This window comes from Ochotona princeps, chromosome 16 (genome assembly GCF_030435755.1).
Source record: "Ochotona princeps isolate mOchPri1 chromosome 16, mOchPri1.hap1, whole genome shotgun sequence".
NCBI classification, from domain to species: Eukaryota; Metazoa; Chordata; class Mammalia; order Lagomorpha; family Ochotonidae; genus Ochotona; species Ochotona princeps.
The window spans coordinates 48,820,592-48,844,806 of NC_080847.1; the positions used below are offsets into that span (position 1 = coordinate 48,820,592).

At 46.0% G+C, this 24,215-nt stretch overlaps 1 protein-coding gene across 1 annotated transcript; it reads right to left on the bottom strand.

Annotated features, from left to right (window-relative positions):
• Positions 1 to 3,935: 3,935 nt before the first annotated feature.
• LOC101520132 (WD repeat-containing protein 87) lies at positions 3,936 to 23,997 on the bottom strand. The gene is made up of 7 exons (XM_058674418.1): positions 23,869 to 23,997; positions 16,287 to 16,459; positions 15,264 to 15,434; positions 11,729 to 14,604; positions 11,020 to 11,288; positions 6,622 to 10,465; positions 3,936 to 6,213 (listed from the first exon to the last, which is right to left on the bottom strand). The coding sequence occupies exons 2-7, from the start codon at positions 16,359 to 16,361 to the stop codon at positions 4,434 to 4,436; spliced, it is 9,015 nt and encodes a 3,004-aa protein (XP_058530401.1). The 5' UTR covers positions 16,362 to 16,459; positions 23,869 to 23,997; the 3' UTR covers positions 3,936 to 4,433.
• Between the last annotated feature and the right edge of the window lie 218 nt (positions 23,998 to 24,215).

Sequence of the window (24,215 nt, forward strand, 5' to 3'; positions counted from 1 at the left end):
CCTCCTCCACTGCACGTGGACTGCGTGTCATATGTAATGTACCATCAAATAGTCAGGGGGTGGGGAGGAGAAAGAAAATTATGTAATAAGTTAACAGCAGTTGAATCTAAATCAGGGGTATGAGGATTTATTACATTATTTTATTTTCGTAAGTTTTGGGAACTTGAAATATACAAACAAAAATCTACTGAGCCCATTCTTTTCATTCCATTTTCTCCTAAACTCACTCTGTCCCAATAGTCCTCCAGAAATGTGTCAAGGTTATCAGTTACATCCAGTGCCAACTTTGGTGCTCAGTTCTGAGTCTTTCACATTTCCTTACCTGGCACAATTTGTCATTCCCTCCTTGAAATGTGTGTATACCTTATGACTTTTGGACACACTCTTTGTAGGTCCTTTCTTTACCTTCCCGGCTATCCCTTCTGTGTCTCATTGGCAGGTCATCTCTTGCAGATGTTGGAGCATCCGTGGGCTTAGTCCTCAAAACCAACTGTTTAGAGATTTCCAGGTGCTGTCAGAATCATTTCCCTATTTCAGTCTAGTGTCTTCATTTGCTTACCTTAGTTTAGCATGTCATATTCTCCCAGGCATGTAAGAACCTCTTCCTTTTTAGGTCTCATCCAAGATCAGCTAGCTGCCCATTACCCGTAACCTAGTCTAGAGCGGTTGGTGGTTATACACACTAGGGACAGTCCCACATTCAACAGAGCACATATGCTGGGAGATAGAGAGGATGGAAACCCTAACGTCTTGAAGACAGCTATGAAGTGTTAACTCCCACTCCAAAAGTTAGAAAATGGGCCCGGAAATGGGAAGATATTAGTTGAAGATCGTTCAGCTGACTATTGGGCATGTCTAAGATAAAGTGCAGGTGTCTGTGCTCTTTTATTGATAGGCAATTTAATGTGTTTTGTCAAAAACCTCAAGAATCTGATGAAAAATACGGACTTTTTCCCAGAGGGAGAAGAAAGTACCTAATACATAACATTAACTTGATTTAATTTCAGGAGCTTCATGACCCTCAAAGTCTGTATAGACTTCAGACAAAATGTTCCTCTATCAGAAAAAATCCAAAACAGAGAAATCTATAGTTTATTATATCACTTTTGTGATTGAACTGTTTCATAATAAAGAGAAAATGCAACTGCTGTCTACAATTTTGACCAATACATGAGGATAGTGGATTATCATAGAAAGTATCAAAGTTCTGAGGGGAGGGTCCCTGATTTCCATTAATTTCCTGTCTTTGGGATTATAACAGTAAAGAATCCATCAGGTTTTGTTTTTACAAGAGAACCCACTGATATTTCAACCCAAGACTGGCTCTTAGGATAGAAAGGAAACAATGCAATAAGGGACATTATTTGACTAGCTTACAAAAAGTGGAATATGGAAAGTCCTGCATGAATCAGGAAATTATTATTCCTTTTCTGAGCTATGTATGTCATCTATTATTTCATTTTATATGTTATCAAATTTATCTCATATGTTGTCAAATTTATGAGCATGAGAGTTTCATAGTAGGGGTCACTGCTATGGTCCAACAGACCAATCCTCCACTTTCAAGTGCTGACATCCCATATGGGCACAAGTCCATGTCCAGTCTGCTCCCCTTCTTTTTTTTTAATTTTATTTTTCATGATGTTTGCATAGTTGATCAAGGGGGGAAGTGTCAAGATTAGAAGAAAGTGGGTGAGATCATTGTTTCCACATTTTTTGTTTGTTTTCCTATATCTGGGAGAAGGGGGAAACAAGGTTAGTAGCCACACCCAATCTCCCAACCGCCTCTGTGCCCTGGGATGGGGAATGATCACCCACCCGATGCTATCCCAGGGTCCCCAATGTGGGGCATTCTCCGAGGGTGCTGCTCAAGTGGTTTTGATAGTTTAATAGTTTTGAAATGCTGTTGATCTCGCCACTCCAAGCACGATGAAATCCCTCCATGATCCACTGACTGACACAGTCCACCTCAGAGTCTCCATTTGCCCAGATATTCACTGCCAACTCTTGGCTGGGGTAGTTGATCAATTTCTGTCCTCTGTTCTCTGTTATAGTACCAGCTGTCCTCTGCAGGATCAAATGGACTGCGATATCCTCCATGTGCATCTGAATATGCCATCCACTACTCCGTCTAAGCCAATGAGGAGGCCCAGCTCTGACACATGCACTCTATGGTGGGTACCATAACCTGGTGTGGTGTGGGCTGCTCCCCCATCTTGGTTCTTGTGCTCACCTGCAGGGACTGCATCCTGATAGAGGAGTTGCGCTCCTCCATCAGAACCTCTCCCAATGCCAAATCTTATGCACACTGGTGGATCCATGGCCTAGCCTGTCTTAGTCCACCTCCTGTCCTAGCAGAAATAGTGACCTTTCCTGTTGGCTCTTACCCATTCTGGTTCTCACTGACGGGAGCTACAGTCCAGCCAAGTCTGGTCCACACCCAGACATAGCTCACGCATGGCTCAGTAGGGGCAGAGACTTAACCCAGCCTGTTCTACACCTACCTGGTTCTCACGAGCACCAGTGAGTGCTGGAATCTAGCCCAGTCTGGCACTCCCCAGATACAGTCCACACCTATGCCAAACAACACTTCAGTTATGTCCAGACCAGATCCGGCCCTCGCACTCACCAGTGGAAACCGCCGCCCATCCGAGGCGTCCCCTTTGCTCCCCAACCAGGCCTGATCCCAGTCACAGATCTTGTGCATGCTAGTGGTTGCTCTGACCCAGCTTGACATAGGCCCTCACCTGTTTTGGTCTTTGCCTTCAGATGTTGTAGCCTGGCCTGGTTTGGTCCCAATCCCAACTCTCACTGGTGGGTGCTATAACCTGGTCCTACCCAATCTGCTTCCATCCCTGGCTCACACAAACCAGTAGGTGTGATAGCCTAGTCCAGCGTGACCTGTGCTCCAGCCTGGCTCCTGCACTTGCTGGTGGACTAAGGTTTGCTTGGCTCTACCCAATCTGCCCCCTTCCAAAGCCAACCCACACATTTGCCAATGGGTGAAACTACTTTGTCATACCTGTCCAACACCTAGGCCTGAGCCATGTGCTCACCAATGTGAGCTATGGTCACTAGGGGAGTTTCCCAAGCTCCCCTACCAGGCCCAATGCCAGACCTAGATCTCATGCGTGCCAGTAGGCCCATACCTCTTTGCATGAGCTGGTAGATGTTGCGGCCTGGCCTAACCCACACCCTGTTTTAGGGTGCACATGCGGGTGGTGCAGCCTGGACCTGTCCAGCCTCTTTCCCAGTCCCAGGACCCATGAGTGTAGGTGGGTTCCATGATCATGTCTAGCTCAACCCATCACTAACCCCAACTCTTATCCTAACCAATGGGACTTGAAATTTCACAGGGTTAGGCCCACATATCCCCCACAGAATTTGCCCCTGGTCTCAGTTCTTTTGCATGCTGGTTAGTGTCATGGCCCAGCCTAACATTACCCATCCCCTATTCTGACACTCATTATCAGGTACTGTGGTCTAGCCCTGCAAGGTAGGCCCCCAGCCCTAGCTTTTATGTGGGCTGGTGAGTTGTGGTCAGCAATGATCCATGCTAATAAGCCCAGTTCAGGTCTCCCATGTGGGCTGGTACATCACTCTCACCCATAAAGGTCCTCCAACCTGTCCCCTTCAAACTGCCATGTCTCAGTCCCCTTACTTACCTGCAAGTACAGTGGCCTTGTCATTGGGAATCCCTCAGGAGTCACCTGCAACACACTCCCACAGCAGTCTTCCCTCCCCCTTCTCTATGTACATTCTCTTTTTAAAAGTTTCATATTTTTAATTTGTGTGCTATTTTTTTTTTACACAAACAGAAGCTTAAAAGGAGATGTTGCTCAGGTCAAGGCTGCAGATTCAGCTGCATTTTACTTTCTTCTGCTGCCATGACCAGCTGTTAGACAAATCACCCTTTTTGAAGCTTCCTATTCCCAGACCTCAGCTCTCTCATATTCCGTGTGGCTTGAAATGTAGTTTGATATGGCAGAGGGAACTTTGAGATGCAAAGATCTCATTGTCCTTGGCCTCTGAGGTGAATAGGAATTCTCAGAAGACAAGGGTAGACTCTTCTGCCTCAAGGCCTTGACAGGATGAACACCACTAACTTTTAGGAAGTTTTCCTGCTCTCAGGAATATGTATCTGGTTTCCACAGCTACATCCTGAGGATCAGGATTTGGGGATAAGAGATACATAAAAGTGCTTGTTGCAAGCAAGAACCTCTAGTTTATTCCACATATAGAAACCAGTTTCCAGAGTAGGGTAGAGAAAGGGCTTTGACCTGGTCCCACTGTGATGTGGGCCCTAGAGAGGAAAGTCTAGATTCTGGTGACCATTCTTGAGTCAGAAATGAAAAAAATCCTATTTTCTGGTCAGCCTGTATAAGTACTGTGCACTGATTGTGCCACTGGAGCTCCTACTGGTGAGTCTGAAATCAGGGAGTAGGAGCAATGATGTGGGGCAATTCTTTGTTTAGATGAATATCAGCTTGGGGCAGGCTCTTCCAGGCAAGTTCCAAGATCCCATAGTGGGCAATACCCATGGCATGGATTGTTCTGACATTGTTCTGTCCAGGAAGGGGTATCACATCCTGGAACTCTGGAGGGTTTCTAGGGACACGAGAGCTGCTACAAAACAGGTGATAAAATAACCGCTCCCCAGGAACTAGATCTGTGGTGTTTAGTGCCTCTTTGTAGGTGATCTCTTGAGTCTGAGGTTCCTCTGTCAGTAGCAGGTCCTGTAACAGCTTCCGGATTCGGGGAGACTTGAGTTGGTACAGGTCCATGAGTTGATTGAACTGTTCCATCCAGGCAGCAGTGTCCTGGGCATATCGCTGCTGCAGCATCCGCAACACGTAGTATAGTGCCACAAATGTCTCCCAGAGAGGCAGCTCTTCCTTTTTATGTAAGATGGGCTGTGGCTTCCTCTCCAACTTGGGCAACTTGGGCAACTTGCCCTTGTCCTTCAGATCCCAAAAGTCCTTTTGAAACATCAGTGCTAGTGTTTGTTTTTCCACAGAGGTATAGGGGCTTGGAAGAGTGTCTCTTGTGGCCGGATAAAAATGTTGTACATCCATCTCTTTAACAGCGTCAGATAGCTCTTGTGCTCGCTCACTTCTGTAGGGTTCTCCTAGAAGATGCCAGTTGAGAGCTTTTGGATCAAATATCCTCTTAGTAGCTAGTTGGGGTTTTGATGTCAGGACATCTAAAGGTTTTGGCCAACCCTCCCTTTCCTTTCCTTTGATAGGAGGGATTACCTTGGGATGTTTTGGACTTAGGAACCCCTTACTAGGTTTTAAGATCCCCGTGCTTCGTGACTCCATGGCCTGCATGTGATGGTACACGATGGCTTCCAGTTTGGCCAGATGCAGCCACTCTAAGCTTCCCTTTGAGGTAAGGTCTTTGAGGAGCTGACACAATCTGTGAAAACTATCCCTGGGAAGCTGCTCTCCTGCTTCCATCTGCTCTAGCACGTGGTGGACCCACTGTGCATCCGAGATACTTACCTCTGGAAGCTGTTCCTCAGCCAAGATTTTGGAAAAAGGCAATTTTCCTTTAGGCTGTACTGTCAGGGATGGACGATGTCGCAAAAGCCACTTTCTCCTGGAACCTGGTGGTTTGTGTTGGAGTTTCTGAGTTTCCATGGTCTTCCTAAGTATCTGGGTCATGAGTGGTGTCTTTAAACCCTCATCATAGGGCTCCAAAATTGTATCCAAAACATGCAGAGGTGCAGGTTTATATTCTTCCAACAGTTGTCTTTCTTTGTCCAAAAACTTGATCCTTGAGAATGTCATGGGTGCCTCGAGTTCTGTGCCCTTGTCTTCCCAGAATGTTTGTTTCACTGGTAGTGGTGATGACATCTTCCTTCCCATCTCTAAATCCACTGAAATAGGTTTCTTGAAAGGGCTTTTCAGAATTTCCACTTTTAGAGCAGTACCTTTTACCTCAGGGACTCTTTGTCCGATAGAAGGGACTGTTTCTCGTCCCCTTACGACCATTCCACTTTCTTCTGGTAACTTAAGTAGTTTTTCCCTTTTTAGGGTCTCCTTCTCTTTGTGTACCCCTTCCTCCAGTGAACTTTTATCCTCTTCTTCCTCTTCTTTTATTACATCTAAAGTTTCCATCTCATGCTCACTCACACTTTCTTCCTCCTCAGACATTTCTTCCTTCTCAAATAATTTGTCTTCTTGCTGCTCCTTTTTCTTTCGTTTCTTCACCTTTTCTTTCTTTTTCTTTGCCTTCATCTTTTCTTCCTTTTGAAATTCCTTCTCCTCTTTCCCCAGTTTCCCTTCTTCCTCTCCCAGTTTCTCTTCTTGCTCTCCCAGTTTCCCTTCTTTCTTTCCTAATTTCCCTTCTTCCTCTCCCAGTTTCCCTTCTTTCTTTCCTAATTTCCCTTCTTCCTCTCCCTGTCTCCCTTCTTCCTCTCCCTGTCTCCCTTCTTCCTCTCCTAGTTTCCCTTCTTCCGTCCCCCATTTTCCTTCCTCCTTCCCTTCGGCCCCCTCTACTTGCACCCCCTCTACTTCCATCTCCTCTACTTCTACCCACTCCTCCTTCACCCCTTCTTCCTCCACTCCTTCCTCTACATCCTCTTCCCCCTCTTCCCCCTCTTCCCCCTCTTCCTCCTGTTCCTCTTCTTCCTCCTCTTCCTCCTCTTCTTCCTCTTCTTCCTCTTCCTTCTCTTCTTCCTCCTCCCCCTTCTCCTCTTCTTCCTCTTCCTCCTCTTCCTGTTCCTCCTTCTCCTCCTCAGAGGAACTCTCTGGCTCTACTTCACCTAACAGTCTTTCCATTTCCTTAGAGAAGCTCTCTTCGATTCCTAACTCATCCTCTTCACTGGAGATCTTTCCCTTTGTTGTAGCAACTCCTTGTAGCTGTCTTCTCTTTCTCTGCCTTCTTTTAAGGATTTGGATTGCCTCCTCCTCTCCTTTTTCTTCTTCCTCTTGTTCTTCCATGAATCCTTCTTCCTCCTCCCCCTCCTGAAGAACTTCACTGTGTTCCTTGGCCAACCTGTTTTCTTCCTCAGTGAATTTTTTCTCCTGGCTTATCATTTTTCTTATTTCCTTGGTCAGTTTTCTCTGCTTTTGGGCCAGTTTTTTCTCTTTTTTGGTCATCTCTGCTTGATCCATGGAAAAATCCCATTCTTTGGCATCAAGTCTATCTTGTTCCTTGTTCAATGTGTTCTCCTTAACAAAAAGTGACCTCTTTATCTTTGCCATTTTTAATTCTTGCTGGGCTAGCTTTCTTTCATCACTGACTACTTTTTGAAGTGCCTTTAAGGCTTTTGAAGTGCCACCTTTTGTTGGTTCCTTAGAAATGTCACCTTTCTCTTTAGCCATCTCCCTTACTGCTTTGGCTAACTTCCTTTCTTCTTGGGCATACATTCTCTGTCCTCTGGTAAACTCCAGTGTCCCCTTGGCAACATTTTTCTCCTCTGTGGCCAATATCCTATCTTGATAGGTCAGTATTTTCTCTTCTTGTGACAATTTCCTTTTAATTAGATTTATTTCCTCCTCAGATGGTTTTTTCTGTCCTGAGGGTTTTTGAATTCCTCCCTTCAACAGAATTTCCATTTGCTTAGTCAGTCTCAACTTCTCTTGGGCCACTTTCTTCATTTCCTTGTGTAAGGCTTTTTGTTCGTTAGCAATATTCAGTTCATCTCTGAGCAGTTTCTTTTCTTGGAATGTGGATGTTTTCCCCAAAGCTAGTTTCATTTTTTCCTGGGCCAGTTCCTCCTGCTTTTTAGCCAGACTTCCCTCTCCCTGAGCCAGTTTTTTCTCTGTATCAATCAGTTGCTCCTTCATCTGGGTCACTGACTCCCTTTCTTTCTTTAGCTTCTCCTCTGCCTGAGCAAGTTTCTGTGTGTACATTTCCAGATTCTTCTTTGCCAGGATTAACTGCTCTCTGGTCTTCAGGAGGTTTTCTTTGAGACGGTGGAGATTACCTTTACTCGGAACCAATCTTTCCTTATCCTGAACCAGATTTTGTTTTTCCCAAGCCAGATTCTCTTCTTTCTGCATCATGATGTTCCTGTTCATGGTGAGCTCTTTCCTGTCTTGGGTCAATTTTTCCCTTTCCTTGAACAATTTCTCTTTATTCTGACTCAGCTGTTCCCTTCTCTTGACCAGTTTTTCCACATCCTGAGGGCTTTTCCCCTTGTCCTGGGCCAGTTTCTCTTCTTCCTCTCTTAGCAGCTGTTCTTCCAAGATCATTTTTTCCTCTTTCTTAGCCAGTTTCTCTTCTTGCCTGTTCAGTGTCTTCTCTTGCTGAATCAGTCTCTCCTTTTCCTTGGCCACTTTTTCTTTTTCTCTATTCAGTCCCTGTTCTTTCCAAGCCATTTCTTCTGCTTCCCATTCCATTTGCTCCATTTCCTCAGCCAAATTCTTTTCTTGCTGTGCCAGAATTTTCTCCTTTTTGGACAGTGTTTCACGTTTCTGGGCCATTACTATTTTTGCCTTGGCCACATCACCTCTTTTCTTTGCTAGTTTCTCCTCCTTGTGAGCCACTTTCTCCATTTTTTTTGCTAGTCTCTTCATTTTCTGGGCCAGTCGCTCTGCTTCCTGGCTTATCATCACTTGTCTATGGGCCAGCTTTTCCTCTTTCTGGGCGGTCTTCCTCTCTTCCTGGGCCACTTTTCCCTCTCCCTGGATTGTTTTCAAAAACTCTCGGGCCAGTTTTCTCTCTTCTTGGGCCAATTTTCTTTCTTCTTGTGCGAGTTTCTCTTTTTGTTGAGCTAGTTTCCTCCCTTCTTTGGCATATCTTCTTGCAGCGCGGGCTTGTTTTCTCTCTTTCATGGCCAGTTTGCGTTGTTCCTGGATTTGTCTCTGCTCTTCAGTAGCTGGTTTTTCTTCCTCTTCCTCTTCTTCTTCCTCTTCTTCTTCTTCCTCTTCTTCTTCTTCTTCCTCCTCCTCTTCCTCCTCCTCTTCCTCTTCTTCTTCCCACTTCTTAGACATTTCTTTCCATCTCTGAAACAGTTCTTTCTCCAGCTCCTTTTCTTCACCTTTATGATCCTTGGGCCTGGATGAAAACACATCTTCCCAGGTCCGTTTCCACTTGTCCCATTTCTTCTTCTTTTCCTTATCCTTTGTTTCCTCCTCTTCTGGGAATATTTCCTCCCTGTCTTGTTGTTGCTCCTCTTTCTCAAGACGTCTCCATTCATCCAAGGATATCTTCTCACTTTGGCCCTTTTTCCATTGATCCCAGAAATTCTTCCACTCAGGGAAAGTGGGTTTCCTTCTAACTGTCATTGGTCTTTCTTTTTCCTCAGCTAGTTCTTCTGGTACAGCTATTTCCTCCATTTCCTTATGCATTTCTCCCTCTTGTTCCGTTATTTCCCTCCTCCTTTTACCTGCCTTCCCTTCTTTCTGGAATTTCTTGTCCTCTTTTGGGACTTCCTTCTCCTCTTTCTGGACTTCTTTCCTCTCTTTCTGGACTTCTTTCCTCTCTTTCTGGATTTCTTTCCTCTCTTTCTGGACTTCTTTCCCCTCTTTCTTGACTTCCCTCTCCTCTTCCTGTACTTCTTTCCCCTCTTCCCAGACTGCCTTCCTCCCTTCCTGGACTGCTTTCCTCTCCTGTTTAGGTGACACCTTAGACGATTTCTTTTCTTCTTTCTTTGATTTTCGTTTTCCTTTGGTTAGATCACCTGGTTCTACAAAAACAAGTTTCTTTTTCTTGCCTTTTTTGCGAATCAACTTGGCTTCCTCCTGCAAGGCACTTTCTTCCATCTGCTCCTCTTTCTTTTGCTCCTCTTCCTTGTCTCTGATCACTATGTCCTCACTAATGATCTCTTCATGAATAAACCTTGGTTTCTCTTCTTGCCAGATTACATCCCAGTCAAGATCCTCCATTGTAACCTTGCTTTCTTTTTTCAATATGGGACATAGCTCCTGAAAGAGCTCCCAGCTGGGAAACCGATCTGCCAAGATCTCCTTAGCCATAGTCACTAGCTCAGTGTTTAAAGCTTCTGACAGTTTTGTTTGGGATTCAGACACCCTCAGGACCATAAGGCGACACAGGTCATCCCGCCACGATGAGCCACGTCCATGGGGCCTCTTGTAGCCAGGCACTCCGCTCACGCCCCGTCCCTGAGCTTTAGCCTTTTTCACAATTTGTCTTTCTACCAAAGTAGGCTGAGATTCCTCGATTATACCTTTGTCTTCTTTTTTCTTCTTCTTGTGCCCCTTTGTTGGCTTTTGAACTGTTGCTTTCTTGTCTTTTTTGTCATGTACTTTCCTTAGCACCTTCATTGTCAAGGCAACGTGATCCTTTGAGACATCTTCCTCTGAGGATTCAGCCTCTCTTGAGAACTTTATACTGCTGACAGAAGCCATTTTTGAATGAATGGATGCATCATCCAGGATCTCAAATGGTGCAGCTTCACTCAGCTCACTTTCAACCTCTTTGTCTATGGGCTCTGTGATCATCAGTTTTAAGTCTACCTCTTTCTTCTTGAGACTCCGCAACAGTTTCCGAGCTGCAGGGAAGATCGGGAGATGGGGATAAGGAAAAGCATAGAAGGCTAGAGTGAGCTAAGAAGAACTTCCATTTAAAAAAAAAAAAAAGTAGTCTCTTTGCTTTTGCTTTAGTCTGAGCATCTCTTTCCCCCATCCCAATAGGAGAGTTAGGAGAGTTCTTTTTTAAAACAATTATTTAAGGGATGAGAAAGAGAGTGTGCTCTACTTGTTCACATGGCCAGGGCCAGGCCAGGCTGATGTCAGGATCCCAGAGCTGCTTCTGGGTCTCCCATACGAGTGCAGAGGCCCAAGGACTTGGGCCATCTTCTGCTCTTTCCCAGGGACATTATTAGGGATCTGGTTTGGAAATAGAGCAGCTGGGGCTCAAACCAACATCCATATGGCAGTGGCTTTCCTCAATATGTCACAATGATGGCTCCAGAGAGTTCTTCTCAATGATATTTCCACTGTTCTTTGTTTTCCCCACCCAGTAACTTTTGGCTCATTTTAATCCTAATTATCCTCCTACCTCTTAAGAAACCCTAGGACATGGACCATATCACCCCATACATACTCTGTTTTTTTCCTATTCCTCGGCCCCGTTTTGGGGCTTTGCTGGGCTTGATGGTCATGCCAGATTCTTCACCAACTGTGTGAAGTTGTGTGGGAAGGTATATAGCTTCATTAGCCATAGAGACTTCTAAAGAGAAATCAGGCTTTTTATCTCCTGACAAGGTCAGGTTCTCATTCAATCGCTGCTCCACTTGAGCCTGAAGGATTTGGAGATCTGTGGGCCGCATCCCTAGCAGATGGTCCAGGGATTCCTCCCCTATCATCTCCATCCTGTGGAAATCAAAGGAGAGGAAGGATTATCACAAAAACAGGAGTGAGAGAGAATGGGAAAAAAGACCTAATGTGGAATAGACAGGTGGTTTAGCAGAAAAGTGAAGAAGTACAGCATTAAATGAAAGTAAATGATGTCCAAGAAGAAAGAAGAAGTTTAGGAAGCCAAGATAGACAGTGAAAGGAGTGTGATCTGTACGGGAACACTGCGGGGATATGAGAAAAGGATGAAAAGTTGAATGTGAAATGGCAGGAATAGTCAAAGACGTGGAGAATGGAATAAGCAGTGAGGGGAACATCAAATATAACTTAGAGTTGGAAAAAGGCTATGAAAAAGAAGATCAGGAAAGAATGACGAGTGAATAGAGGACAAAGGAAAATGGAGGGGGAGGAGGAAGAAAATTAGAAGCTGGTGAAGAAGGGAGGCAGTCACAACTTACTGCATGTCTCGGAAAGTCTCTTTTTTCTGGATCACCTCTAAAAGTGAGGCCTTTGAGTGAACTCCAATGTCACCCATTAAGCCCAGGGCCTTAGTTCTCACTCTTTGGTCCTTGTCCATTAATCCTTGTGCCAGAGGCAAGGCAAAGAGATGAGTAATCATTCCTAAACACTTGAGCCCTTCCCAAGCCAGTTCTCGAATCTGTGGGTTGGAATTCGTTGTATCGTCCAGTAGCCGATGGGCTGTCTCAGAGCGCAGGGAAGGCGATACCTGATAAGAGGCAAAGATTTGGCGGAGGGCACCAACACAGCACTGGTACTTAAGTGGCGAAGCATGAATCATGACACTGAGGATTGTCTCAATCAGACTGTTCACAGCTATTTCACTCATCTTTCTTCCCAGCCAACTGCGGTTCGTTGTGTCTGTAAGGACACTGTAGGTTGGCTCCTTGGAAATTCTCCTGCCTAGGAAGTCTTCATCTTCCTTCTCCTCTGGATATTCTACATTACTTAAAGCTCTTACCCTGCTATGCCAGAAAAATTGTGGAGGCTTGTCCCATTCCAGTTCCCTCTGGGGAGCGTGCAGGCTGCACTGTAAGAATATTGGGCTGCCCTCTGGCCAAAGACGGGCACGGATCACTGAGTTGGGGATGTAGCAGTCAGGGGCAAGAAGCCATTCTCGCCCATGACCAAAGTAGCATCGCAATATCTGATAGGGATTGAGTCCATCCCAGGTAGTCAGCTGGAGTTGGGGAGGGACTACATAATGGGGTTGGTGAGGTTGGCTCACCTGCTTCCAATCACCTGCTACTCCTTCTGTAGAATCATGTTTGGGAGTACGCAGCAATACCGGACTCCCTTCATCATCTTCTTCTATCACATGTGGCACAGAATGGTCAAAGGCAATGGCACGCTTATTGACAAGGCTCTGCAGACCTACTAATTCCTGTTGCCCATGTCCAAGGTAGACATATTTGGGCACAAACATGATCTCAAAGGAGAAGAAGAAGCTTGGTATGAAAGGTTTAGGTGTTTCTACTACTTCATCTGTTATACTCATAAGGGAAAAGCAAGACAGAATGTTGGGAGGAAACAGTTTTAAACAGGATACCAGATAAAGACTCTGGTTGAAAGTTACAAGTAGGTCCCCTCGGTCATTTGCAAAGCAGATAGGGCCAAAATGCAGTGATGAGTCCAACATGGCTATGAGTCTACCATGAAAGTCCCAAATCCGGACAGAGCCATCAGTACCACCTGTAACAAAGACACTCAAAGGCAGGCAAACATCAAAGGACATAATTGAACACTGGTGCAGAGGCAGGGTCTCTATGAACTTTGAGCCCCCCTGTGACCCAGAGGAGAGAAAATCATGGAACTTCCAGAGACGCAGGCAGTTAGTCTCTGTGATGGCACCCACAGACTTGGGCAAGAGGATAAGGTGTTTAAGGTGACAGCTGCTGAGAATGCTAGCCAGTGGCCTCAGTTGCACTCTAATCCCATCAAGCACAGTTTCTGATAGGTGTACATAGTCATCCATTCCATAGGAACAGAGCAAAGAGTTTTCTCGGCCTCCCAAAATCCCTCCAGACATTGTAGAGAGTGATAATACAGCCCCAAAGTGCATGAATTTCTCTATGCGGGCACAGCTGTGCTGAGAAAGTACTCTTATTACACCACTCTGGTGCCCAGAGAACATTAGTCCTTCTAGTCCCCGGCCCAGATGGAAATGTCCATAAGCCAGGCATTGTACAAAGTCCTTGGAATCTGATGAGGTGCCTAGGAGATACTTGGCTGGGCAAGGGCAACGGGTTGTGTCAAATACCAAAACCTCTGAGCTGCCTGTTGCCACAAAGAGCTCCTCTTTACCTGGGTCATAAGCCCAATCCACAGCTTGATCCAGGATTGAGAAGGGCCAGGTGAGAACCAAAAGATTCCCTGTTATTGGGGACACAAAGTGTAACAAACCATCCTCAGTGGTGCACAGGATCCGATACCAGTTTTCTCCACAGCGGACCCGACGCACTTGCTGCGGAGTGGATCCACACACATTGAAGAGGCTATAGAAACAGGGCAGGCAACGCAAGGAAAAACTGTGGTTGGTTTGGCAGAAAAAAGTTGTGTTATCAATAAACTGAAGTCGATGCAGTTCCTCACCCAGTTCTAACCGCCGAAGTAGGTTCCCTGAAGTAAGGTTCCACTCTTTGATTAAACCTTCCTTTCCAGCTGTTAGCAGGGTGTGGGCCTCTGGCCGACTGTGGATACATATCACAGATAAGGAATGAGCCCTAAAACTGTGGAGGGACTGACCCCAATTGAGGTTCCACACTTGTATTTCGCCAGCCTTGTGTCCAGCATACAGAAGGCCCTGATCGAAACAGGTGCAGCAGCAGGTGATGGAGGAGCCCCTTGTCGTGGAAGTGAACTTCTTTATCTCTGCCAGCTTACCCTGGCTCTGGCGCTCAAGGACCCTTACCACAGTTTCACAGAGAGCTATGAGGGAGCCATTGGGGCCATTCAGCATGATGTCCTGGATAAGCTCATCATTAGGCATGGAAACCATGTGGAGCATTTGGAGGCCCTTGCCGCTTCGCTCAATGAGCCAGGTGATGACTGCCCCCATGACACCAGACAGAAGCATCTTCATTTCTGGGTCATAGCAAAGGCAGCTGATGTTGAAGCGGCAAGGTACTATGCCTAGGGGCTTAAATGCCCGAAAATGGTCCCCAAAGAGTCTCAGAAACAGGTCGCCACAGTAGGCCACAAGGATGTGAAAAGAACCCGTGTGGACCATGGTCTGAATAGGTGGCAGTCGCTCAGTCATAGAAAAGGTTCTTTTCTCAACCATGTCTTCGGTTTTGCTCTTCATCCATACTACAGCCTGGAAGAAAATAAGATGGGGACTGTTTAGAAAGGATAATAAGAGGAAGAAAGGGCTGAATATTTAGCTACTTTTCCTTGCTCTTATGCTAAGGATAAATTGGGACACACTACACTAATTTTACTGCCTTGTCATAAGAGTTAGAAATTATTCAAGATGGGAAGCTCAAGACTCCTTCACTAACCTTTGTCTACTTTAGGGTCCATAGTGTACTCAAAATAGAGACTGTAACTGAAGAGAGAATGAGGGGCGAGTCCTGCATCTGGGCCACATTTATTCAAAGGATGTATCTTTGTTAGTCTGGATTGAGGGCTGGAGAATAGGCAGGCATTGTGGTACATCATGTTAAGCCACCACTTGGGATACATTCACCACATATTGGAGTGCCTGGAATTGAATTCTACCTCCATCCTGCAAGGCAGCAAATGATGGCCCAAGTACTTGGGTTCCTACCACCCACGTGGGAGACCTAGATGAAGAGTTTGACACTGGCTTTGGCCTGGCCTAACCCCTGATCTGAGAAATGAACCAGCAGATACAAGACCTCTCTCTCTCCCTCCCTCTGTGTATGTGTGTGTATCTTTCCCTTCCCCCTTCCCCCTTCCCCCATCACTCTAAATAGACCAAACTATAAAGAAGGAGTAGAATTGCAGTTTTACCTGTATTTCTTTTGTGGATGGTGTCACCCAAGAAAGGGAAGCAAAGAAGTAGGAGTCACTCACATAATGGCTTACAAATGGCATGTTTTGAGGATAGCGAGATTCTTTGAACAGCACCTGAGACCGGTCACTCAACACGACTAGGTCATTCTTTGGATCAGCTGAAGGTTTCTGAGGAGAGGTATGGCATGAACTAAGAGGCCAGGACCCATGAGCACTAAACATAAACTCATAAAGGTTGCAGCTGAAGCGGTGCCACAAGTTACGCCTCCAATCCCAAGGATGACTTTTGTTACACCCACATGCACACACCTTATTACCTTTAGAACATTAACACTTCATGTGCACTGAAGAGATCCATCAAAATGTAAGGAACCCAATCCCCCATAGGGCTTATGTGGGCAAACTTCATAATTGTGAACACAGAGAAAAAGCCATCATTTAACATTTTCTCTTGATTCTAAAAGTACCAATGTTGTAAAGGCCACAACATTTAAAAAAAATCACCAGGCAAGCACATCACCTTATACTTATATATATATAAAATATCAAGGAGTGTCCCAAACGTTAGTATAGTGCTAAATTATTAAAACTTAAAACTTGACTAAAGTTCTTAGGATACTCTGTTTGGCCTTTAAATTTGATGGAGGACCAGCACACACACGATATATATTGCCCCACAATGATAGACCACGGAGTACATGCATCAGGGGGTCCTTGTACACATAGCCAACCCTCCACAATAAACTGAAGATGCCAAATGTTCTTTCAGGTGCTTTTCACCTTCTTTTTCAGAAAATTTTTCTGGCACTGCTTCCTCTGAAGGTTTGCCCTTCACCTCCCACTATCAACATTTCCTTCTACGAAGTCTATTAGACTCATTTGGAATTAAAAGAGCTGCTTCCTACTAAGGTGACTGTTGTCTTTGTGGTCTATCTGGCTTGTTTCCTATTTCCATGGACCATTCTCTGGCCCCTCAAAGAGGCTAGCGAGTAATATGTTTATGTCTTACATGGACCTTACCTTGCCTTTCTGTATAGTGTCATTTACAAGGCTTTTAAAATCCTTCCACAGGGGAATAAGTCTGGGAGAAGACATCACCTCAAATTTCCCCTGCTGCTCTTCAGAACTGTTGCTTAAAAACCCACGGGGTTCCAAAAGAGGGGGACTTGGCCACTCTTACTCTGTTCAAGGACCTAGGAATCAGAAGGCAAGAATCATAAATTCATGTTAATTAAACACCTTCTAGAGGGACAGTGTTGTGGGTTAAAGCTGCTGCTTATACTTTCAGTTTTCCGGACTGGAGCACCAGTTGGTATCCTGATTTCTCCACTGCTTATCCAGCTCCATGCTGATATGCCTGAGAAAGCAGCAACAGAAGAAGTTCAAGTGCTCAGATCCTGCCACCTGTGTAAGAGACCAGGCTGGAGTCTCTGGCTTCTGCATTCAGCTTGGCCTACGTCCAGCTATTGCAGCTGTTGAGGTAATAAACCAGCAGATGGAAGAACACATTCACTCTTTCCTTACCCTTTAATTACTCTGCCTTTCAAATATTGTTTTAATAATTTTTTTATTGGAAAGGAGATTTACAGAAACAAGGAGAAATAGAATGAAAGATCTTCCATCTACTGGATCACTCTCTAAAAGGCCATAATAGCTACAACTGCGCCGATCCAAAGCCAGGAGCCAGGAGCCTCTTCCAGGTCTCACACAGATGAAGGGTCCCAAAGCTCTGAGCCATCTTCCACTGCTTTCTCAGGCCACAAGTAGGGGGCTGGATGGAAAGTGGAGCAGCCAGTCATGAACTGGCACCTGTATGGGATTCCAGCACTTACGGGGGGTGGGGAGTAGTTAATTGAGCCATCATGCTGGGTCCAAAATTTTAAGATTAATGAAAATAATTAACAAAACACCTTCTGAATGCCTTAGCTGTGCACAAATACACCTTTGCCTTTAGTCTTTATAACAACTCCAGGAGGTGTAGGAATCACCCCATTTTATATGAGAAACCCAAGGCTTCCAAAGGCGTAATAAAGATATTAGCATTTTCTGTCATATTGCAATAGGATATTATGGATGAAGGAGGCATGAAATTCTAAGAATGGGGCTAGACTAGGATGCCGTTAGGTAAACTGTAGTTCTTTGCTGCTTGTAGTGTGTTAGGATAGCACTTTGTGAAGGACTAGGTTTTCTTTTTTAAAGATTTATTTATTTTTATTACAAAGTCAGATATACAGAGAGGAGGAGAGACAGAGGGGAAGACCTTATGTCCGATGATTCACTCCCCAAGTGAGCTGCAACGGCCGGTGCTGCGCCGATCCGAAGCCAGGAGCCTGGAACTTCTTCCAGGTCTCCCACATGGGTGCAGGGTCCCAAAGCATTGGGCCATCCTCGACTGCTTTCCCAGGCCACAAGCAGGGAGCTGGATGGGAAGTGGAGCAGCCGGAATTAGAACCGGCGCCCACATGGGATCCAGGGGCGTTCAAGGCGAGGACTTTAGCCGCTAGGCCATGCCGCCGGGCCCAGGACTAGGTTTTCTTAAGAAGCGGTCTCTGGACCTGCTGCATCAGGTTTCCTAGTGTGTATGTTGAGGGGAAGATTCCTAGACCCCTGTCTTGAACCTACTTTAGAGCCATGGACATGAGGCCCAAGAACCTTCACTTTTATCAGGCTTCCTAGGTGATTCTGTTGCCGTATGAATCTCAAGACTTAAAAAAGAGAGATGATGGGCCCGGTGGCGTGGCCTAGCAGCTAAAGTCCTCGCTTTGAATGCACCAAGATCCCATATAGGCGCCAGTTCTAATCCCAGCAGCTCCACTTCCCATCCAGCTCCCTGTTTGTGGCCTGGGAGAGCAGTCGAGGACGGCCCAATGCTTTGGGATCCTGCACCCGCGTGGGAGACCTGGAGGAAGTTCCTGGCTCCTGCCTTCGGATCAGCACAGCACCGGCCGTTGCGGCACACTTGGAGAGTGAATCATCGGACGGAAGATCTTCCCCTCTATCTTTCCTCCTCTCTGTATATCTGACTTTGTAATAAAAATAAATAAATCTTAAAAAAAGAGAGAGAGATGACAAGCACCCAGTACTAAGAGTCAGTGCCACCTACCACGGCTAGAGAAAGGATCTTGAGAAAGGTCTTTCTCACGCTTGTGGAATCAGGTAGCTGAAGGGGAATCATTGCCCTGTTCTCCATTCCCTTCTCTTCGGTCATTGTGAGAACCAGCTGCTAATTTTGCTGGCTGGACTGCAAATATTTTTACTTCTAACAATCCCTCTGTCAAGGAGTGTGTTGTTACTAGTGTGATGATGGACTTCTCATTTCTTTATGTAAATGAAAATGCCTGTCTGGCCTAGTTTACAAGGTTGTTGTGGAAAAAAAATTTTGAACAGGGTAATTCATGTGAAAACCATTTTAAGTAGACTCTGAATTAACAAGAAATTATGATTGTCATTTTTAGGTTCGTCTGGTTCTCAGGTAAGTGACCACTCAATTTCCTTTCAAACCATTTTCTACTTCTCAGGCGCTTTGGAAACATGACAGTTAAATGCATGATCTTCCCAGCAGAGGGCAGTAGAAACCCAACCTTGTTTGCTAGATGACCAAAAACAGGGAAATGGTTCCTAAAGTGTGCTCTTCAGTATATTGTACGCACTCATATTTCCTCAGAAGTCTTGAGCACACCTGTATGAGCAGACAGATAGAGGAAGGTTCGTATAGCTGTCTAATTTCTAATAACAGAACCAAAAAATAATACTGCTATGGTTTGAATATCCACACCTTAACTCAAGTCAAGATTTAATCCCCATTCGTCATTCAGTATTAAGAGGAGGGATTTTTTTTAAAGATGTGACCAGATAGTGAGAGTGCTGTTCTCGTAGATTAATTTGGTATAATAATGAGCATAATTCCCAGCATCACTTGGGAATTTGTTAAAAACACAAACTATTACCCTCCCCTGCCAGGAGGCCTGTATCAGAAACTCTAAAGAAAGGATCCCTGAAATCCGAGTCTCGACTAGCTCTCTAGCTTGTCTTTTGTTTTTTTTTAAGATTTATTTCTATTGGAAAGTCAGATATACAGAGGAGGAGCAACAGAGAGGAAGATCATCTATCCGCTGACTCACTCCCCAAGTGGCCTCAACAGCTGGAGCTGAGTCAGTCCAAAGCCTGGAGCCAGAAGCCTCCTCTGGGTCTCCCACGTGAGTACAGGGTCCCAAGGCTTTGGGCCGTCCTCAACTGCTTTCCCAGGCCACAAGCAGGGAGCTGGATGGAAAGCGGGGCTGCCAGCACACGAACCAGCACCCATATAGGATCCTGGCGTGTGCAAGGTGAGGACTCCAGCCACTAGGCCACCACGCTAGGCCCTCCAGCTGGTCTTGATGGAAGCTAAAGTGTGAGAGTCCTTGGTGTGGAGAGCTGGCGGAGTTTCCGATCAGTTTAATCTGGCCTCCTGATGCAAGGACAGTGGAACATCCCCTCCAGATGGCCGAGCCTCTCCAGATGACCGAGCCTAGACCCTGCCTTGCTCCAGGGACTGGATGGCTGGCTTCGCAAGGAGCTGAGAATAGACTTATCATCAGCTCACAGATGCGCAACAGATCAGAGTGTGCATGTGCTCACACAGCACGGCACAAACATCAATCATGTCATCACTTTCAGAAATTTTTGAGAGGCAGATGTCATCGTCTTCATTGATGTAGGAGGCATATGAAATCAGAGTCAGGGGATAGGGACATATTTGAGACCACATGGGGGCATATTCAAGACTAAGACCTGGTCCACAGTTGTTGAAGATTCACCTACAATATCAAAGAAAGAAGCTCTTCCAGGTGATGTTAAGAAAACTCTCTGGACCAGTTGTGATGGCTCAATTGGCTAATCCTCCATCTCCAAGTACCAGGATCCTATTTGGTTGCCAGTTCATGTCCTGGCTACTCCGCTTCCCATCCAGCTCCATGTTTATGACCTAGGAAGGCAGTGGAGGATGATCCAAAGCCGGAGACCCAGAAGAAGTTCCTGGCTCCTGGATCTTTACTTCAGGTGAGTGCAGCTCCAGCCCTTGTAGGTGGATGATCTTTCTCTGCCTTTCCAACAAAAATAAATCCTTTTTTTAAAAAAGAAAGCTCTCTGGGGCCAGCGTGGTAGCTTAGTGGCTAAAGTCTTTGCCCTGAATACGCTGGGATCTCATATGTGTGTCCATTTGTATCCCAGCAGCTCCACTTCCCTTCCAGCTCCCTGCTTTTAGCCTGGGAAAGCAGTCAAGGATGGCCAAAGGCTTGGGATCCTGCACCCATGTGAGAGACATGGAAGAAGCTCTTGGCTCTCAGCTTGGGATCGCCTCAGCTCCGGCGATTGTGGCCACTTGGGGAGTGAAGCAGTAGACAGAGGCTCTTTCTGTCTCTCCTCTCTTTGTAAATCTGACTTTCTAATAACAAACAAATAAACCTTTACACCTAAATTTACTCACACTGGGAGCGAGGAACTGCGTGCCAGAAGTCAGTATCTCTTTTGTGTCTTCCCATTGTGCTCAAGCTGTGTGCTGCCCTCCACTATCCTGTTCCGTTCTGTTCCCTGCTCACCCTGTGCTTGCTGCATCTTTGGACCACTTTGCAGGAGCCTGTGCGCTCTACTTCAGATCCTGCACATCAGTGGATGGCTCAACGGGCAAGGCCCCAACCTCAGACTTAACCCCATCAGCTTGCTCTTGATGCCCCGGAGCTGCTGAGAGCCGTCATGGGTGTAGCTAATCTGCAGTTTCTGCTATCAGTTCTCGCTGTTTCAAATATATCCACTGGGTTGCATTTCTGTCACACAACGAGCCCACAAAAAGCAAGCTCCTTTTGACGGAACATTTCTTGAGGGCCCAGCAAGAAAGAGGGCCTCTAAATCCCAAGCCTCTGAAATTGATTTTTTTCTTTGGTTCTCTCTTTCATCCTATAAACCACATTACCCTACGAATAAGTCTCTCTCCTTCCACATTCTATTTCCTAATCCCAGCATCTACCCTCAAAGACAAATCCAGAGTGAACTCCAGAGGCAGGCCTCCGTCCTGATGATAATGACTGTTTAATAGCTCAATTCCCTAAAAAGAATTGAATGGAGAATTCGGGCTCTGTGGCTAACTTAGGGAAGAGGCTATCTGGGCCATATTCATGTTCTGTATGGTCATGGAGACAAAACAAGTCCAGTCCAAGGTACCATGTGGTCTGTAGTCTGAAGTCCCGTGAGCCCTGCCTTGTAATGGAGAGAGTTTGCTCTAGGGGGCACTCTACTCCACCACACTGTCAGGTCAAGGGGCTGTGATTCATTTGTAGGACTCCGGTGTGAGGTTAAGGGTCCGGACAGTGAGTGGTCCAGGTCCATACAACTATTCATAGGGTAGGCAGGCACTAAAGGAACTTTCATTAAATTTGATTACAACACAAAGTTATGTGGTAGTATTCTTTGAGCTTTTTGCCAACTTTAACTTCCGCAAACTTAAATTTCATTAAAGAGGAAAAGCCAAAAAGTGCTGTAAGAACATAAAACATGGAGACCTGACCACCCCTTAAAGTAGGGTCCTACAAGGATTACACAGCCTTGTAGATGAGGCCCACATTTGAGAACAGGGGTATACAAAGTCCAGCAGGCATCAGAAGGGCCTACTGAGTCAGAAGGGCACTTTAGTGTGTCCTATTCTCTGAATGACATTATTAAAGGCACTCACCTGGGGCCAGCATGATGGCTCAATTGGCTGATCCTCAGCCTGCAAACACTGGCTTCCTATATGGGCATGGGCTTGTGTCCCAACTGCTAAACTTGACATCCCACTGCCTGGGAAAGCAGCAGAGGATTACCCAAGTCTTTAGGACCCTGTACCTACGTGGGAAACCTAGAGGAGCCTTCTGGCTCCTGGCTTTGGATCAGCTCAGCTCAGGCCATTGCGGCCATTTGGGGAGTAAACCAGTGGATGAAAGATTTTTTTTTTCTTTGTCTCTCCTTCTCTCTGTAAAGAAAAAAATCTGCCTTTCCAAATAATAGTAATAATAATAATAACTCCTAAATTTTTTTTTCTAAGAAAATCACCCACGTTTGTTCCCAGTGCAACTCTGGCCTTCAGGTGGCTTTATAGCTGCGGCGGGGGGTAGAACACTTTCTCTGTGGGAAGAAACAATTTTCCCACATACATGTGGGCTAGTTTGTATGGGGTGGAGTTACCTGGGAATAATGCCAACACCCAGGACTGAAGTGGCATTTTATATAGATGGTTCATTGTTACGGTGATTTGATGGCATGGCTATCATCCTTCCCCTTTCAACCTTTTTTTTAATGAGCAAGGGAGACATACCCAAAAGCATACTGAGGAAAAGAATGTAACATAAGTAACAAAAAGAAGGCAACCTTTTTATATCACTCCTCGTGCCTAGTCTTGATTGACCCTGATTATGTCTTTCTATAGGTGTCCTGTATATACTCATTGACATCAACATGTTTTTCTTATACAAATCATATATACACAGCCCTGTATGTTTTCTGCTCAGTATATCTTAGTGAATAGTTCAAATTAATACCTGTAGCTCTGCCTGCAGGGTGTTCCACTGTGTGGCTGAATTGTCATTTATTTAATTTAGATGTTTTTAGATTTATTTATTTTTATTGGAAAGTCAGATATACAGAGAGGAGGAGAGACAGAGAGGAAGATCTTCCATCCACTGATTCACTCCCCAAGCGGCTGCAATGGCTGGAGCTGAGCCGATCCAAAGCGTGGAGCCAGGATCCTCCTTGAGTCTCTTCCATTTCTATCAATGGTTATTCAAGAGTTTTGCTACCACAAGCAATGCCACAAATTAATGTCTTTGGAGTTTTAATGAACACATACAAGAACTGAAGCAGTGAAAATATTTTTGCATCCAAATACAGCTTGGAATATTTTAGGTGTATGATGATCAGGATTAAATAAATAATGAAAACTAATTTCACCTTAACTTGGTGTAACCCCTACAGCTGCTTAGGGGACTTGCACTGTGTTTCTTCCAGATAGCATTGTTTCAGGTCAGTGTTTGGTGGTAGCCCGATTGCCCTCTGGGTTGAGAACCTCACAAGGGTAGGCACTCAGTCTGTCTGAATTTCTTGTGTGTCCCCATACCCAAACTGGCATAGGTTAGCGGATTAATACATTTCTGTTGAGTTGAAGGACCTGCTGTCCTTTCCCAAGAGGAGATATAGGCTTCCCAGCTTAAGTCTCACAGAGCATCTTCCTGGAAGACAGAAGGCTGAGGCGGGAAGGATGGTGCCTGGGGCCTTTTGACCCAAGAACCTTGCAATTCCAGTCCATTCCCTCGGTGACCCTTACGGAGTAGGAATGGCAATATCCATTCATAAAAACGGGAGCGGGGACCTGGTGGGCTGCATTTGGCCCCTTTTCCCAGACCGTGGGTCCTCCACACACACACACGGGCGTGATCAAGCAATGCGTGGAAGAGGCGGGGCTGCGGCTTCCGTGCAAGCCGGAGCTCTGGGGAGGCCGAGGCGGCTGAGGGACGGCCAGACCGCGGACCCAGACCTGCGCGTGAAGAGCCAGGGTGGGCGTGTCCGCCTCTTCAGCTCAGGGGCCGCGCCTTTTTACCTGCCACGGGATTCCCGACAGTGTGTGTGGCAGCACTCGGTGGCTGCCAAGCGGAGCAGACCTAGAGTGAGAGTCTGAGAAGCCGCAAAACGACTCCAAGAGAGCGGTTAGTCAGTCGCCCAACCCCGCGCTGGGCCGACTGACCACGACGAGGGAGCCCAGCGCGCGTGCGCACTGGCCCGAGCCCCTGCCTAGGCGCTACTCCGCACCCCGCGTCTCTCCCCGAGGCTCGCGTGCTCGGGATTCACGCACTCGTGCCTCACGGAGCGAAAAGGAGAAGGCCTACGGAATGGAGAGAGGGAGTGGACGAGGCTGGGAGGAGTGAGGAGGAACCACCCAGGGGGCGT

Excerpts from the sequence above, each read along its gene's own strand:
- LOC101520132 (XM_058674418.1), bottom strand. The coding sequence starts at position 16,361 with ATGTCTTCTCCCAGACTTATTCCCCTGTGGAAGGATTTTAAAAGCCTT. Across the intron at positions 15,435-16,286 it reads ACACTATACAGAAAGGCAAG|AAACCTTCAGCTGATCCAAA; the intron begins GTAAGGTCCATG and ends ACCTCTCCTCAG. Across the intron at positions 14,605-15,263 it reads CATCCACAAAAGAAATACAG|GCTGTAGTATGGATGAAGAG; the intron begins GTAAAACTGCAA and ends ATTTTCTTCCAG.